The 16,662-nt window shown below is 31.2% G+C and overlaps 1 protein-coding gene across 1 annotated transcript; it reads left to right on the forward strand.

Annotated features, from left to right (window-relative positions):
* Positions 1–1,414: 1,414 nt before the first annotated feature.
* LOC117922075 (protein IQ-DOMAIN 31-like) lies at positions 1,415–7,012 on the forward strand. The gene is made up of 7 exons (XM_034840086.1): positions 1,415–1,643; positions 2,166–2,302; positions 2,601–2,897; positions 3,459–3,662; positions 3,956–4,036; positions 5,023–6,055; positions 6,739–7,012. Exons 2-7 carry the CDS (start codon positions 2,213–2,215, stop codon positions 6,768–6,770), a joined length of 1,737 nt encoding a protein of 578 aa, XP_034695977.1. The 5' UTR covers positions 1,415–1,643; positions 2,166–2,212; the 3' UTR covers positions 6,771–7,012.
* Positions 7,013–16,662: the final 9,650 nt, after the last annotated feature.

A 16,662-nucleotide genomic window follows, 5' to 3' on the forward strand; every position in this document is an offset into this window, starting at 1 on the left:
TCATTGAGTAAGGTTATAAATGTTCAAACAAAATGTAAGAATTGCTTAGAATTGAGAATCTAATTGCTTATGTAAGCCTGGCCCATTTGTCAAAAAATAGTTGAAGCCTGGACCAAGGGCATGGCATTCGGTTAGAGGATGATATGGGCCAGGCTTATTGTGGTTGGCCCAATGGGTGAGTAGGAATTGCTTAGAATTGAGAATCTAATCGGCCCCATTCCTTGGTACAGGGAAACCATAACTAATGATAAGGCATTGGACTGGATCAATCAGTCCGAGAAATCTTATCTATTAAACCTTCATCTACATTCTCAGAATCGAGCCCACAAGTGTCGGTCACACATACGACACCCTCAAGACTCACCCAATATACCAATACTACATTATTTTGATAAAAACAATATTATTCCTATATTAAATTATTAAAAAACACATCCAATTCAATTTTGAAAAACTAAAAATGATAATTACTCCTAAAAGTAGGAAAAAAAATTGAAAAATCATGCTGACATAAATTTTTTTTTCTAATGATTGATAACCAAATGATACTAAATTGGAGCATGAATAATTAAAGTTTGTCTCATTATGTGGCTTCACTCCTTATCTTCTTTTATTAATAATTCAAGCTCAACGCTTCACCTAGTGGTAATGTCCCTAAATGGGAACTACCATGAGGAGGACATTAATTCCAACGTCTTTATTTATAATATTTTAATTAAGAATGTTTTTCCTTTGTAAAAATTAAAAGAAAAGTATTTTGATAGTATTTTACATTTTTAATAATATGATTTTTTTTTTTATACTTAAAATTATTTAGAGCGTGTTTGTGAATGATTCTGAAAAACATTTTTAATACCTTAATGATAAATTTTTTTAAGTATTATAAATATTAAAAGCGTTTTATAGAATAACTATCAAAATTTAAATGTGTTTGGTAATGATTTTAAGAATTATTTTTAAATTTTAAGTATTAAAAATATTTTTAAGAGTCAATATTAATGACACTTTCATAATTTTAATATTTTTAAAAATAATTTTTATATAATTTTTCTTGCTTTCCGAGTATTTCAAAAAGGAGACATGGTGATTATAAAAGGCGTGAAGGCCCTTCAACCTAAACTTTTTTTAAAAACTAATATAAAGAAGTTTCACCAAACAAGGAAAAGGTCTACTGTGATTATCACGAACTAACTTTTTTTTTAAGGCAACTTCATCCACCCAAATGCAATCAACTAATTCCACTATTTTTATCTGATTTTTTTTTTTCTAAAAAAGGCGATATTAATTTAGTTTATTGTTTATTATTTGAATAGAAATAAATTTAATTGGTGTAGAAATAATAAATGGTAAAAAAATAAATAGAAAAATATATAAAGATATGATTTTCAGGTGTCTTTTCAGTAGTATAGTGGAGAGAGCATAGAACCAAGAATAAAACGGCTTCTTCTTCTACTTCCTCTTCATGCTGTCATAGTGCATTTGTTTCCTTCTTCTCTCTATCTTCTGTCTGTATAATTATCCGAAGCTCTATTTTTAGCATTCAGATCTCAGATCGTTTACTCTTTTGCTCTTCCTGCCATTTCTTCGGTTCATTTGGAGTTCGGAAATGGTGGATTTAGGGTTTCGAGAAAGTGCATTTTCAGGTAATGTTTCAGATCCAATGTTGTTTGTGAACTACTAGCTTCCATTCTCTATAGTTCATGCTTGTTCTCATACCATGATGATTTCGGATCTACGTGTGCGCATCTACGTGCCAACATATATTTCTCCCACTTCAGATTCATCAAGATAGATGTAAATCATAGCTAACTCTGTTTTCCTGGAAAATGTTTTGTGGTGAAACAAATGGAGGCTTGTTCATTTCGCTGGGGCAAATGGTGTAATGAATCGATTGTTGAGCTTGGTTAATTGGTAGATGTTTGTGGAAGTAATGTAGGACTTTTGATTTGAAATTTGTGTGTTTCTTATGTTGTTTAGCATAATTTTAATTGCTATTTGGCTTTAGGATTTGTTTATAGATTGATTAAGAAGTTTGGGCAATTTGATGCAGTGTTATGGCGTCTCTCTTTATATGATTAAACCTCTTTTGTTTCTTGGTAATTGACATCATTGAGGTTATGTTGGTATTTTATAATATTGATTTATTGGTAATTGACATCTTGCAGGATTTTAAATTTGTGTTATGTGGTTTTGAGTTATTGGTGTTAAAGTGATGGGGAAATCCCCTGGAAAATGGATCAAAGGGCTACTCTTTGGGAAGAAATCATCCAAATCTAATTTGTCAAAGGGAAGAGAAATTTCAGTAAGTTGTACATTCATTTTCTCTTTTGTTCTTATTGATGGTAATCTTTAGCAACAATTGGATTTATTTTTAGGAAATTTATTGTTACTGTTAAAGGAAGATTTGATGCTAGAAAATTTAAAATTGACCTGAGGCTATTTTTTAATAGATATTATCTCAGAAGAAATCTCTGCACTCTGAGAAGATATTGGCTGAATGAAGCTTATGCTCTTAATTTTGTGTTGTTTTGTCTGGTGGAAATTGGTATGAAGCTTTAAAATGTCTAATTTATAACTGATCTTTTGATTCTCATGTGAAGAAACATGCAAGCAAGGGAGATGCATTAGTTTGTGCTAAGGTACCAGCATCTGATTTGACTGTTGATGCTCCCTTGACTTCACTCCCTGTTCCTCTCACCACTGCTAGAAATGGAGTAGTCTCAGACTCAGAAAAGGGAACAGCTTCTAGATTACCAAATGATGGAGTTATTTTATCATCTTCAAAGGAAAATGGGGATACAGAAACAATCATGAATTTGGGTTTATCAAAAGATCCTGAAAGAATCAGACATGAACAAGCTGCAACAAAGGCACAAGCTGCATTCAGGGGTTATTTGGTAATTACCTCTTTCTGTACTTGTTAAATTTTTTTTGGATGATGTGATGGATTTTATAAATTTTCATGCTTATCTTTCTATTTGCGACAGATCCTAAAATTCTTTTTACTCAGCACCATCTTTTTTTCAAAAAATTAGCTTTATGCTTGAACTTTGCTTGTGCTGGGGCTTTCTCAGCTAACTATGCACGAATGTTCCTATGGTCTTTTGTTTTTTTGGTCTGGTTATAGCATATGTATCTGTTCTGTTGATAGGTTATACAATGGTACGTATTATGAGCCTTAACATACCCATGTTACATTTGCAAGTGTTTTATTCATTGATTATTTGTTGCTGTTGTGTGTGTGTGTGTGTTTTTTCTGAATGCATATGGTTTTTTGAAAAGATAGTCAGTTACATTTTTTGCCTTATTTTTCTGGATAAATGTAGGCTATACCTGTATTTTTTTTCAACCTCTACTATATTTTGTCTCCCCTGAATTTTCTTGGTGGTTGATATGAAAATTCTTACTTTTTTGGGTCAATGTTCTAGTTTACTGATGCCAGCTTAATATCTTTGAAGGCTCGACGAGCATTTCGAACCCTTAAGGGCATCATAAGGCTTCAAGCACTTGGTCGCGGCCGTTTGGTTAGAAGACAAGCTATAGCCACCTTATGCTGTGTGCAGGGAATTGTTAAGTTCCAGGCACTGGTTCGTGGCCGAAGTGTCAGACATTCTAATATCGGGACTGAAGTGCATGAAAAACTGAGTGCGAGAAAATTTCCGGTAATTGAGTGTCTCATACAATTATCCATAGCTTCTTGTCTTTGTCTGATCAGAAGAGAAGTGTGGGCAAAAATATTTTTTTGTCTATATAACTTGACCCTTGTTCATGTCAGCATGAATGAGAGGGTATGTTGAGAAATTTTCATACTATTGTTTCTTGTGAGACTGGTATATCGACTATTTACACCTATCTTTGATTTTGTTTGCATGTTACACCATCAATGAGCAGTTGGAATAGAAGATTTTTGCATCTTTTTTACTAGTTTTTTTTTTCTTTCTTTCTTTCTTATCAGGATGCCAAATGTTCAAACTCTTTTGGGTTACAAACATCTAATCAGGCAGAGAAGCTGTCAAAAAATGTTTTTGTCTGTACGGTGAGTTCATATATATATATATATATATATATATATATATATATATCTATCAGTTGTTAAAATGTTGATAATCTTGCATTATAATTATTGCCCTGGAGGATTTATTAATGGACTTATCTGCCAATGATGCTCACTTTTCCTGGTGGAATTGTTTGGGACCTTTGGGCTTATGACAAAAAATGTTTGTCTGTAAGGTGAGTTCATAATATATATATATCAGTTTTTGAAATGTAGATAATCTTGCATAATAATTTTTATTCTTGAGGATTTCTTAATGGACTTATCTGCCAATGATGCTCACTTTTCATGGTGGAATTTGTTTGGGGCCTTTGGGCTTATGTATGCTTCCCTAAACATCTTTTATTATATTTAATATGTATTAGTTTTGCTTCATTAGTTGGTTCCAATCTGTTTGGGCTTACAGGATTTAAATGTTAGAAGGGCATTTGCTTTAAGTTATCTTTGGTACACCAAACCCTTGAGGCTTGACTTAAGTGCCAAGGAGGTTGCCTGTCAAAAAGAGAAAGAAAAAGAAAAAGTTATCTTTGGTATATCAAGCTTGGCCTGTGCACCCTGTGCACATACCACTTGTGATGTTATTCTATGTACCTAGGTTGGAGGCCCTGCAAGCTCATTGTTGGTTTTGATAAGCCATAATAACATGGTCTGGATCTTATCATTCTGGAATCATCTGGGGAAGAATTTAAGACTGCAAGTGCAATATATTAGTACTTGTTATATTAGTTTGAAAATATCATACAATAAACTAGTAACTGTGCCCTGGCAGCAAACATGGGAAATTGGGCATTGACTACCTACATCAATTCTTGGCACCTGTACCCATGCACAAGAAATGCAGGTGCCATCAATGATGTAAGTATTGTGAATTGCAACAAAAAATGGTTATGACCTTGAGCTGCCCCATTTTGTTTCTTTGACTGCTCTTTCAAACTGAGTGTGTGATTGTGCTTCTTCATCACTTTCAGCTTCTTGCTTCATCACCTACATCAATGCCTCTGCACCTTCAGTATGGTCCTGGGGAGCCAAACTCAGCCTGGGATTGGCTAGAACGTTGGACGAAGTCACATTTTTGGGAACCCCTAACAAAACCCAAAAAGATTATTGACTCAAAGTCTCAGAAAAAGCGTGGCACTTCTCAAACGGTAGAAACTGATCGAAGTAGGCCAAAGCGAAGTGTTCGAAAAGCAACCAGTGCAAAATTTGAAAATGGATCTACTCAGTCCACATTAGAGTCAGATAAACCTAAACGCAACCTGAGGAAAGTTTCAAGCCATCCAGTAGATTCTGTTCAGGAGCATCCAAAAAATGCAACTGAGAAGACTAAAAGTAAATTAAGAAAAAATCTGAAATCCACATCAGATGCTTCTGATCAGCTAGAGGTTAAAGCTGAGAAACCCAAGCACAGTCTGAGGAAATCATCAAGCGCTGCCTCTGATGCCCCTGAGCAGGGCACTGGGGATTCTCTTAAAAAGATCAAGAAGGATATGGCAGTGACAGTGTCAAAACAGTCTGATATTGAGACAAGTCTGAAACCACTTGTTGAAAATGAGCTAGTTGATGATGTACATGATCATACTCTGGCTGACTTGCAATGTGTGGAAAACAATGGTAAAAGCGAGAATATTCCTGAAGTGAACAAGGACATGAGCTATAAGGATAATGATATTAGCAATGATGACCAGAAAACCAGCCAGAGAAGAGCTTCTTTACCTGGAAAGTATGATTATCAAGAGAATGGGTTACATAACACACCAAGACTGCCTAGCTATATGGCAGCAACTGAATCTGCGAAGGCCAAACTGAGAGCATTAGGCTCCCCGAGGTTTGGCCAAGATGAGGCTGATAAGAATGGTATCACCAGACGACATTCTCTACCATCATCTTCTACCAATGGCAAGTTGAGTTCATGGTCACCACGAGCGCAAAGACTGGTCCAAGCAAGTGGCAAAGGAGTGTTCAGAAGTGACAGATCTTTAATGTCTTCTAGAGACGGTAGTGGTAAGAACTTTTGAACCTATAACTTCTCTTATGCCTTTGTTTTGCGTACATTTTTGTAGGCTGGTATGAAGGTTGCTTCAGTCTCAAGACTCTCAACCATGAGTTTTCTGTCTAGAAAAGTAGAGCACTTATTTATGGTTATGAGATGATTGCATGTGCAAGATTTGGGCTGCACTTTGTTTGAGTAGTCATACTTATTTTGAGTAAATTTGAGGTGGAATACATCTGGTCTGCAATGTGGGTTTTATTTCTGGAAATAAGAGGATTGAAACTAACTCGTACACAAGATCACCTGCCTGCATGCATGCACTCAAGTTTGGAGATTTCAGCATATGCATATATTTGGTAATTGTGCTGTCTGTCTGCCTTTTGATTCACTCAACTACTAGAACTTCCAACTTGGCTGTCCAGGCCTTGCAGCTGAGTCTGAAGTTGAACAGCTTTGATTTTGTATGGATTTCTTACAAATTTAGAATTCATTGATCCCGTTCCCTCTCTTTGTTAACTCTTTCTGCTAGAAATTAAGCTAAATATTCTTGGTCATCATGCATGCATGTTCAGATGTAGTACTTTATAAAATGAATTTCCTCACTCTGAAATCTTTAGCATAATGATGAATAAAATCTATGAGATACCCAGTCCAATTTCTGATTTGTTCATTATTTTTGGTGTTTTAATTTCAGAGAAGTTGCTGCAACCAGAGTGGAGGAGGTGATTGTGCACAAAGGTTCCATAGAAAAATTATGTCAAGTGGTAAAGAAAGTATGTCTTTTCTGCAGTGTCTTTTATTTTTTATTTTTCCTCGTCTTTAGGCTTTTGCAATAGAATATTTAAACTTGCAAGATCATAGGAACTTTTGTCATACCGTGTGATGTTGGAGATTGAATACTTGCTTCTTTTTGCTACTCAAATTTTAGTGTTAATATTAAATGATGCTGAGTTCACCATTTAAGCTAATGCATGAACCCTGCTATCTGAATGGTGTATTTATAAATATCACAAACTCAAGGAAGCACCATATGATTGCCTGATACTGCTTGAAGGAAGGTACAGGTGCAAGGTGTCCTAATGTGTAATTCATCTGTCCTTTCTTCTCATAAATAGCGGGACACTTTGGTGGTGTTTGTTTTTTTACTTAATTTTAAATAGAACCTTAATGCTTAATAGTGTTAAATATTAGATTGTTTGTTTTTGTAGTATTTTATTTCTATCAAGTATTAAAAAGTAAAAAAAACTAATATGTTATTTTTTCTATTTAGAAAAAGTTACATATTTTGGTTTTTTCTATTTAGTAAAAAGTTTATAAGAAGTGATGAAAAAGTAGAAAAATAAACTACCTAAATTCTAAAATTAAATTGCTTTAAGCAAAAAGCCAAAAAAACAAACATCACTTTTGTGTTGGGTTGGATCGACATTGAGCATGTGGCTAGCTTTTGCTTAAAATAGAAGGTAGAGATTTCCAACATTGGTAGTAAAATTACTGCATGGGTGTGAGGATTTTATTTTATTTTTTATTGTTTTATTTTTCTCCTTCTTGCGGTGCCTTCATATATGGCCTCTTAAAATATTACCTTTTTGTAATTTTTTGTATCGTAATGAGAAAAATAATGACTACAAATTCTTTTATGATCTAACTAGTTACTTTCCTAATTTTATTTTTTTGGATGAATATTTAGGTCTAGATGAAGTATAAGTTTTGAAAAGGCTTTCAAAAGTTTCTAATTTAAGAGTCATAACAAAGGAGAAACATTTATATTGATTGTATATTGTTCCAACAATGGAAGCTTTCCGGAATAAAAAAAACTTCTTTCTGAATTGAAAGTAGATATCTTTTCAAATTGAAACACAATTCCTTTCTTGCAATCCATTTTTTGTGTGTTGTTGGCTATAGCTTTAAAACAATTGTCATGGTAGTTGGAAAGTCTATTGTGTTGGTTTGCCTTTTCGCTGAACCCTTTGCTTTAGAAAGAGAAAAACTCGTGTTGTTTTCAATTTAACATACATCCCGATTCCAAACACAAGAGAATGTGGGTGTCGCTGGAGGGCAATAATTTCAAGGTGTTTCATCGTCTACTTGTGAGAAGAGGGAGACCTAAACTATAAAAGGTGGTTATTAAATTGTGGGGTAGCGAAGCTTTGATGAAGAGGAATTGTTGGAAGAGGGAGTGTAATTGGCAAGGTTCAAAGCTTGCAATCTTCCAATAATTTGAAGTATCGGCAATGTGAAAACTTTGAAAAGTAGCTTGCCTTAGATTTGACATAAACAAGAAGCATGGTTCTGGAGATGGAGGGTATAGTTGCAGAGGTTCATAGTGTCTTCAATGAAGATTTCATGGCTATAGCCCATGATTTCCATTGCAGTAATTCTCAGCTTTTACAGTGTACAAGGTTGATTCATACATGGCTTGAAGACATCTGGTCTGAGCTAGTTGTAATGGGTTGTGTTGTCTGTGCTAGATCTTTGTCACATGGGAATTTTATGGGAAACTATGATGGGATCGAATGCAGAAAATGGTTTACTCCACCATGGGCAGTGTGAATCAAGCTCTATTATAGCACGTATGAGGGAGCACAATTTGAAGACGATATGAGAAATTGAAATGCGCAGTCTTAATGTTCATATATTGCAGATTGATAGTCTTACTATTTTTTTGTTTTTTTTGGGTCAATGGACGCGCTATGGAGCTTAGACGAGAATGTCTAGAATTGTGGGAATTAGAAGTTGAGATACTTGGAATTCTTTAATTCGAACGGTATCAAGTCAACTCACCACCAACAAAGCAGCCACCTTGCAACCCCGGCCACTCCTGGTTGGCTATGCATGGCCACCCTCCAGTGCACCACCTAAAGGCCACGTGTCCTCCTCTTTGTTTTTTTTCATCTTTTGGTGTCCAAATTTAACTTTCAAAACTTTAATTTTTAAAACTCCAATTTTCAAAACTCCAATTTTTTAAATTTAATTTTCAAAACTTCAATTTTTAAATAATTTTCAAAACTTCATATTTTCAAATAATTTTAATTTCACTCCCGTTTTCAAATAATTTTAAGCCCTTTCTTTTCTTCTTCCTTCCTTAGGGTTTAGAGTCATAAAAAAAATCTCGTTTTTAATAAACTTGCTACCTTTCCCTTCTGATAAGCACTTTCACAACTTTTCTTTTATTTTCAAATAATTTTTCCATTTTCTCGATTTTTAATAAGCATGATTGAATTTTTCATAATTCCAAAATAATAGAAATTGTGGGATTAATTCATGCAAAAATCAATTAGGCTTTGGTGGAGGCCCAACATCCATGATATTTTCTTTTAAAATGATTTGAGTGAAGTGCATAATTGTCATCGGGGATTTCTTATTGAATTTTGTGATACATGCGATATATTTTGTATTTGTTATTGTGCACTAATCGCATTTCATGATAGCGCACTATTACTTGTTGCGAATGTACGATTTCACTTTCACTTTGCTTATTCTCATGCATGATTTGTTTTATTATTTGATCATTTCATTGGTATTAATTGATTTCCTTATCAATTGTCACACTCGTCTCACCTTATTTTGTAAAGACCCATTTTTAGGGACTTAGAGGGGTGCTACGGTCTTTCGTCGTATCTTCCTAATAAGTAACCTGACCCCTGAACCTGTCTCTCTGTTTTCATATACCGTTTTTTCTAAATAAGAAGTCACATTTAGAGTTTTTTTTTTATTTTATTTTCCCTTTCAAAAATAAATGGCGACTCCAAGTCTTTTTTTTAAAATAATATTTTTCACCAAGTAAATAAAAAGCAAGTTTTACCATCAAGTGGGAACGCATCCAGTGAAATACAAGGTCCACACATATTTTTAATAAAAAATATAAAATCAATTTTAAATAAAATTGATTTTTATTTATTTTTATTTTTTTATAAAACTGGGAAATCATCATTTTAATAAAATTGAAAAACTCCTTAATAAAATCATTTTTCAATAAACCTTTTCTAATAAAATTAAATAAAGATATTTAAAAATTACATTGGAATACCTTTTGTAAATAAAATCATAAATTTAATTTTTTATATAATAATCAAGCAATTTTTTTTTATATATATTAGTAGTTAAAATATTATTAAGAAAAAAGGAAAACATGTACCATCAAGAGTGAAAACAATTTGTTTTTTTTTTAAAAAAAAATTCCAAAGGAAAATAATCTTTTGAAGAGATGGTTTTGACTTGATTTTTTTATTTTAGGAAATCGTCTCCAAAGGACATCTTGTTTGAATTTATTTCTAAAAGAATTTTTAGAGAATATCTCTTCAAAATATGATTTTGGCTTTAATTTGGATTTTTAGAAATCGTTTCAATTTCTACTTATAATTTCTTTTAAAAATAAAAAATCAACTTTCCAAGAGACAGTAACTTTAATTTGGTTATGTGGCAATTTTCATTTCCTTAGTTGGCAAAAATTATGATAGATTTTTTTTTTTTTTTAAAAAAAATTCACAATCACATTTTTCAAATTATTTTTTATAAACTACCATAAAATTACCAAATAAACCTGAAAATGTTGATTCTAAACCCAATTATTGGTACAGAAGATATAACTATTTTTCACTTTGTAAATTAGTTTCCTTCGTCACAATTTTTTGATGTTCCAAATTTTTTGTTTTAATTATTTTTATCTCATTCCACATGTTACTCAATATATTATTATTATTTTATACACTTTTTTTTTAATGATTGGTTTATATTGATAAGATTTGCAGATTTTAATATATATATATATATTGATACATTATCTAAATTCTAAACGTCAATTCACTTTTATTTCAGTGACGAAATAATGTTTACATTAAATATCATATATAATTCTTCAATTAAAAGCTCTATTACTCTAAAAAAAATATTAACAAATTATTAATTCAATTAATAAATTTCATGAAAAAATTTTAAATTTTTTACTGCAAAATTACTGAAAGTTTTTATTATTTTAAAATTTTCTTCAAAATGTTTCTATTGATAAGATTTAAATATTTGAAGATGTCAAGATTTCGTTTGTAGTTATGATTTTGGAAAGATAAATAAGTCAATCTACAAAGAACGCTTTTTATATTTAACAACTTTTTCGATTAGAAATTTCTTATATTTTAAAATATTTGTCTTGTAATATATAAGATAAGATTTGATTTAGAAAGATAAAGTACCGGAAGCAGATTTAGAAACTTAATAAAATAAGTCATAATCACTTTTTACATTTAAGAACTATGATGGGTTAGAATTAGAAACTTTCTATATTTTGCAATATATATTGGGATAATATTTGATTTAGAAAGTTATCTGATATAAAGTACAAATACTCGTATTTAGAAACTTACAAATACCAAGATTTAGAAACTTACTGGAGTAAGAGATGTATATATATAGACATAGTTAAACACTACAGTCCATACTCATTTTGAACATCTTTCGATTCATCTCTTGGCATAAAGATTTTTGTGTCGTCTTCTCAGTTTTCCTTCCAGTTTCTTGATTATGGAAACCACTCATCGCTGCAAGCACTTGGTAACAAAATTATGGATACCTGACTATGATCCTGATGGCTACTCTGCTTCCACATCGTCTTCATCTGTTCGAGTTGACTTGACAATTTTATGGCAATTGGAGCATGAATGGATGAAGATAGCATCCGATGGGGCTGCATCTATTATCAGCAGATGTGTTGTTCATAGCTTGGCTTTACGACTGCCCTTATTTGATTATCAGGTCTTCATGTCCGACCACACCTCTCACCAAATGTTGTCTGGCGCGTTGTCGTCTATGGGAGTGGACCCATATTTACATGATAGCATAATTGTCAACATAGTTGCATATGCACGAAGCATCCGAAACTTGGTATCCCACATGGCTGCAGGCATGGTATTTCCACTACGGGATAGAATAAGATTGGTAACTATGCATGTTCGCAATGAGCAGGTGCTGATTGATTTGGCTACTAGGGAATCAATGATAGAAAATGAGGGCACAGGAAAGGGGATGATTCCGGCAACTGAAATCTCAATCAAGGCACTCAAGACGGAGACAATATTAGAGGGTGAAAGTTGTACGAAATGTTTGGAAGAGTTGAGCGGTGGGTCGGAAGTGACAGTCATGCCATGTTCTCATGTCTTTCATGGTTCATGTATAATAAGGTGGCTGAAGCAGAGCCATGTATGTCACATCTGTCGCTTTGAGATGCCTACTTGCAGTCAGTAAGGCAGATAATTAGATAGTTGGACGCTTTTTTTCTTGTAGGTTACAATATTGTAAGAATAATGCAAAATTAGTAATTTGATATTAGTTGGATTGTAGTCTTTTCGAATTACAATATATCAAATTTGATATTTAGTTGAAGAAGTCGGAGATGGCCTACAGAATATTAAGACATATATATCTTGGAGTTTTAAATATTAGTGGATTCTTTTAATTTACACTTATTTTTTTCAATTTAATAAACAAACTCTAGTATATATACCATATACCACTCAGTCTGACCATCTTGATTCGATAATTATTTATTAACTCTTTTTAAAAACCAAAATTTAAAGGTTTAAAAGTTTTTTTTTTTAATATTTGAAAATATTTTTCTTACAATAGTTAGGGATGGGTGAAATGGCTAAATTATCTTTTAAATATTTAAATAATTTTTGAATTAATACTTTGTAAGTGCTTCTCCCAAAAAATCAAATTTATATCATGCATCTCACCATTAAAAATACTATCAATTTATTATTATTAATTTACAAACAAAGAATAACCCTCCTTTGAAAAAATATATATTTATGATATAAAAGGAAATGTCACATACAAAAAAATGAAGTCCTTGTTTGATAACTACTTTTTAAAATAATTTTAAAAAATAATTTTTAAGAACAAATTTTTAAAATTATTCTCTAATGTTTTGTAAAATAAAAATTTGTTTAATAACATGAAATATTTTTAACATATTTTAATATATTTAAAAATAATTTTTATGTTTAGAGTTTTAATATTAATCATTAGACACGTTTGTATAATTATTATTTAAAACAATTATAAAAAAAAATAAGTGAAAGCAATTAAAAGATGTTATCTAAAAATATTTTATTTTCTATTTTTGATAATATAAAACACAAAATAGTAAACAGTTTTTTGGCTGTTCAATGTGTTTTTCAGTTTTTTTTCTTAAATTGATTTTAGATTCAATTTTATTTTTAAATTTAAGCCTAATTACATTTAAATTTTGGGCCACTCATAATATATATATATACTCCAAAATTGGTCTTAGGATTTTTTTTAACCAAAAGTTTCAGGCTTTCTAGCCCATACACTCCTGTATGTATTCTTATTATTTTTTTAATAAACCGAAGATAGAATTGAAAAGAAAAATCAACATTTTTAGAGGAAAGTCAGAATTTAAAAAAAATAGAAAGTCAGGATTTTAAGAGAGAGAGAATCAGAGTTTTAAGAATAGAAATGTTTTAGAGAAGATAGGAGAAAGTCAGAATTTTTAAAAAATAGAAAGTCAGGATTTTAAGAGAGAGAGAATCAGAGTTTTAAGAATAGAAGTGTTTTAGAGAAGATAGGAGATTTTTGTTTGAAGAGAGGTCTCTCTTTCGTCCAGGGAGTCCGGCCCCCCTTCCCTCTTCTTCTTCTTTTCCCTTCTGCTGCTTATTTGTTTCGTTCGTTTCTTTTCTGGCTTTAATTCTTTCCCTTTTCTGCTCCCTCCATCATCACATCACCCTCCACACACCGCCGGCGTCACCTCCCCCATACTCTCACAGCCACCGCCGCCAACCATCAAGCCTCACCACAGGTAGGCCATCTGGTTTTTGCTTTCTTTTTGGATTTTAAGAATTTTATTTTTTTTTTAAATCGTACCTTCAAAAAATGATTTTGACGTTAATTTTGAATTTTTAGAAATCATCTGGATTTTTGCATATAATTTCTTTTTTAAGAAAAGAAAATCAAATTTTCAAGAGACAATGACTTTAATTTGGTTATGTGGCAACTTTCATTTCCTTAGTTGACAAAAATTATGAAAGATTTGAAAATATTTTCTTCACAATCGTATTTTGCAAATTATTTTTTTAAATCTACCATACAATTACCAAAAAACTATGAAAATCTCAATTCTAAACTCAATTATTGGTATAGAAGATATAGCTGTTGTTTACATTGTAAATTAGTTTCTTTGTTACAATTTTTTTATAGTCCAAAATTTTTGTTTTAATTATGTTTATCTCATTCCATATGTAACTCAATTTATTATTTTATACATTTTTTTTTGTGATGGGTTTATATTGATAAGATTTGAAGATTTTTTTTTGGTAGTTATGATTTTCCAAAGATAATTAAGTCAATTTACAAAATAACTAATGAAATTAAAAATTGTCTCTTGTGACATTATCTAAATTCTAATTGTAAATCCACTTTTAATTTACTTATGATATAATATTTACATTAACATATCGTATATAAATTTTCAATTAAAACCTCTATTACTCCAAAAAAAAAATATTTACAAATTATTAATTCAATTAATAAATTTAATGAAAAACTTTTAGATTTTTTTACTGCAAAATTACTAAAATTATTAAAAAAATTAATTATTTTTTAATTTTCTTCAAAACGTTTCTATTGATAAGATTTAAAAATTTTAAGATCTCAAGATTTTGATTGTAGTTATGATTTTGGAAAGATAAATAAGTCAATTTACAAACAAAGCTTTTTATATTTAACAACTTTTGAAATTAGAAATTTATTATATTTTGAAATATTTGTCTTGTAATATATAAGAAAAGATTTGATTTGATTTAGAAAGATAAAGTATCGGAAGCAGATTTAGAACTTAATAAAATAAGTCATAATCACTTTTTACGTTTAAGAACTATGACTGGTTAGAATTAGAAACTTCCTATATTTTGCAATATATATTCGGATAAGATTTGATTTAGAAAGTTATTTGATATAAAGTACAAATACCCGTATTTAGAAACTTACAAATACCAAGATTTAGAAACTTATTGGAGTAGGAGAGGCATATATATATATATATATATATATATATATATATATATATATATATATATACATACATAGTTAAACACTACATTCTTTACTCAATTTGAACATCTTTCGATTCATATCTTGGCATAACATCAAGATTTTTGTGTCGTCTTCTCAGTTTTCCTTCCAGTTTCTTGATTATGGAAACCACTCATCGCTGCAAGCACTTGGTAACAAAATTATGGATACCTGACCATGATCCTGATGGCTACTCTGCTTCCACATCGTCTTCATCTGTTCGAGTTGACTTGACAATTTTATGGCAATTGGAGCATGAATGGATGAACATAGCATCCGATGGGGCTGCATCTATTATCAGCAGATGTTTTGTTCATAGCTTGGCTTTACAACTGCCCTTATTTGATTATCAGGTCTTCATGTCCGACCACACCTCTCACCAAATGTTGTCTGGCGTGTTGTCGTCTATGGGAGTGGACCCAAATTTACATGATCGTATAATTGTCAAATAGTTGCGTTTGCACGAAGCATCCAAAACTTGGTATCCCACATGGATGCAGGCATGGTATTCCACTACAGGCTAGAATAAGATTGGTAACTATGCATGTTCGCAATGAGCGGGTGTTAATTGATTTGGCTACTAGGGAATCAATGATAGAAAATGAGGGCAGAGGAAACGGGATGATTCCGGCAACTGATATCTCAATCAAGGCACTCAAGACGAAGACAATATTAGAGGGTGAAAGCTGTATGATATGTTTGGAAGAGTTGGGCGGTGGGTCGGAAGTGACAGTCATGCCATGTTCTCACGTTTTTCATGGTTCATGTATAATAAGGTGGTTGAAGCAGAGCCATGTATGCCCCATCTGTCGCTTTGAGATGCCTACTTGCAGTCAGTAATGCAGATAATTAGATAGTTGGACGCTTTTTTTCTTGTAGGTTACAATATTGTAAGAATAATGCAAAATTAGTAATTTGATATTAGTTGGATTGTAGTTTTTTCGAATTACAATATATCAAATTTGATATTTAGTTGAAGAAGTCGGAGATGGCCTACAGAATATTAAGACATATATATCTTGGAGTTTTAAATATTAGTGGATTCTTTTAATTTACACTTATTTTTTTTCAATTTAATAAACAAACTCTAGTATATATACCATATACCACTCAGTCTGACCATCTTGATTCGATAATTATTTATTGACTCTTTTTAAAAACCAAAATTTAAAGGTTTAAAAGTTTTTTTTTTTTTTAATATTTGAAAATATTTTTAGTTAGGGATGGGTGAAATGGCTAAATTATCTTTTAAATATTTAAATAAATTTTGAATTAATACTTTGTAAGTGCTTCTCCAAAAAAATCAAATTTATATCATGCATCTCACCATTAAAAATACTATCAAATTATTATTATTAATTTGCAAACAAAGAATAACCCTCCTTTGAAAAAAATATATATTTATGATATAAAAGGAAATGTCACATACAAAAAAATGAAGTCATTGCTTGATAATTATTTTTTAAAACAGTTTTGAAAATAGTTTTTAAGAATAAATTTTTAAAATTATTCTCTAATGTTTTATAAAACAAAA

This window comes from Vitis riparia, chromosome 1 (genome assembly GCF_004353265.1).
Source record: "Vitis riparia cultivar Riparia Gloire de Montpellier isolate 1030 chromosome 1, EGFV_Vit.rip_1.0, whole genome shotgun sequence".
In the NCBI taxonomy this organism is placed as follows: domain Eukaryota; kingdom Viridiplantae; phylum Streptophyta; class Magnoliopsida; order Vitales; family Vitaceae; genus Vitis; species Vitis riparia.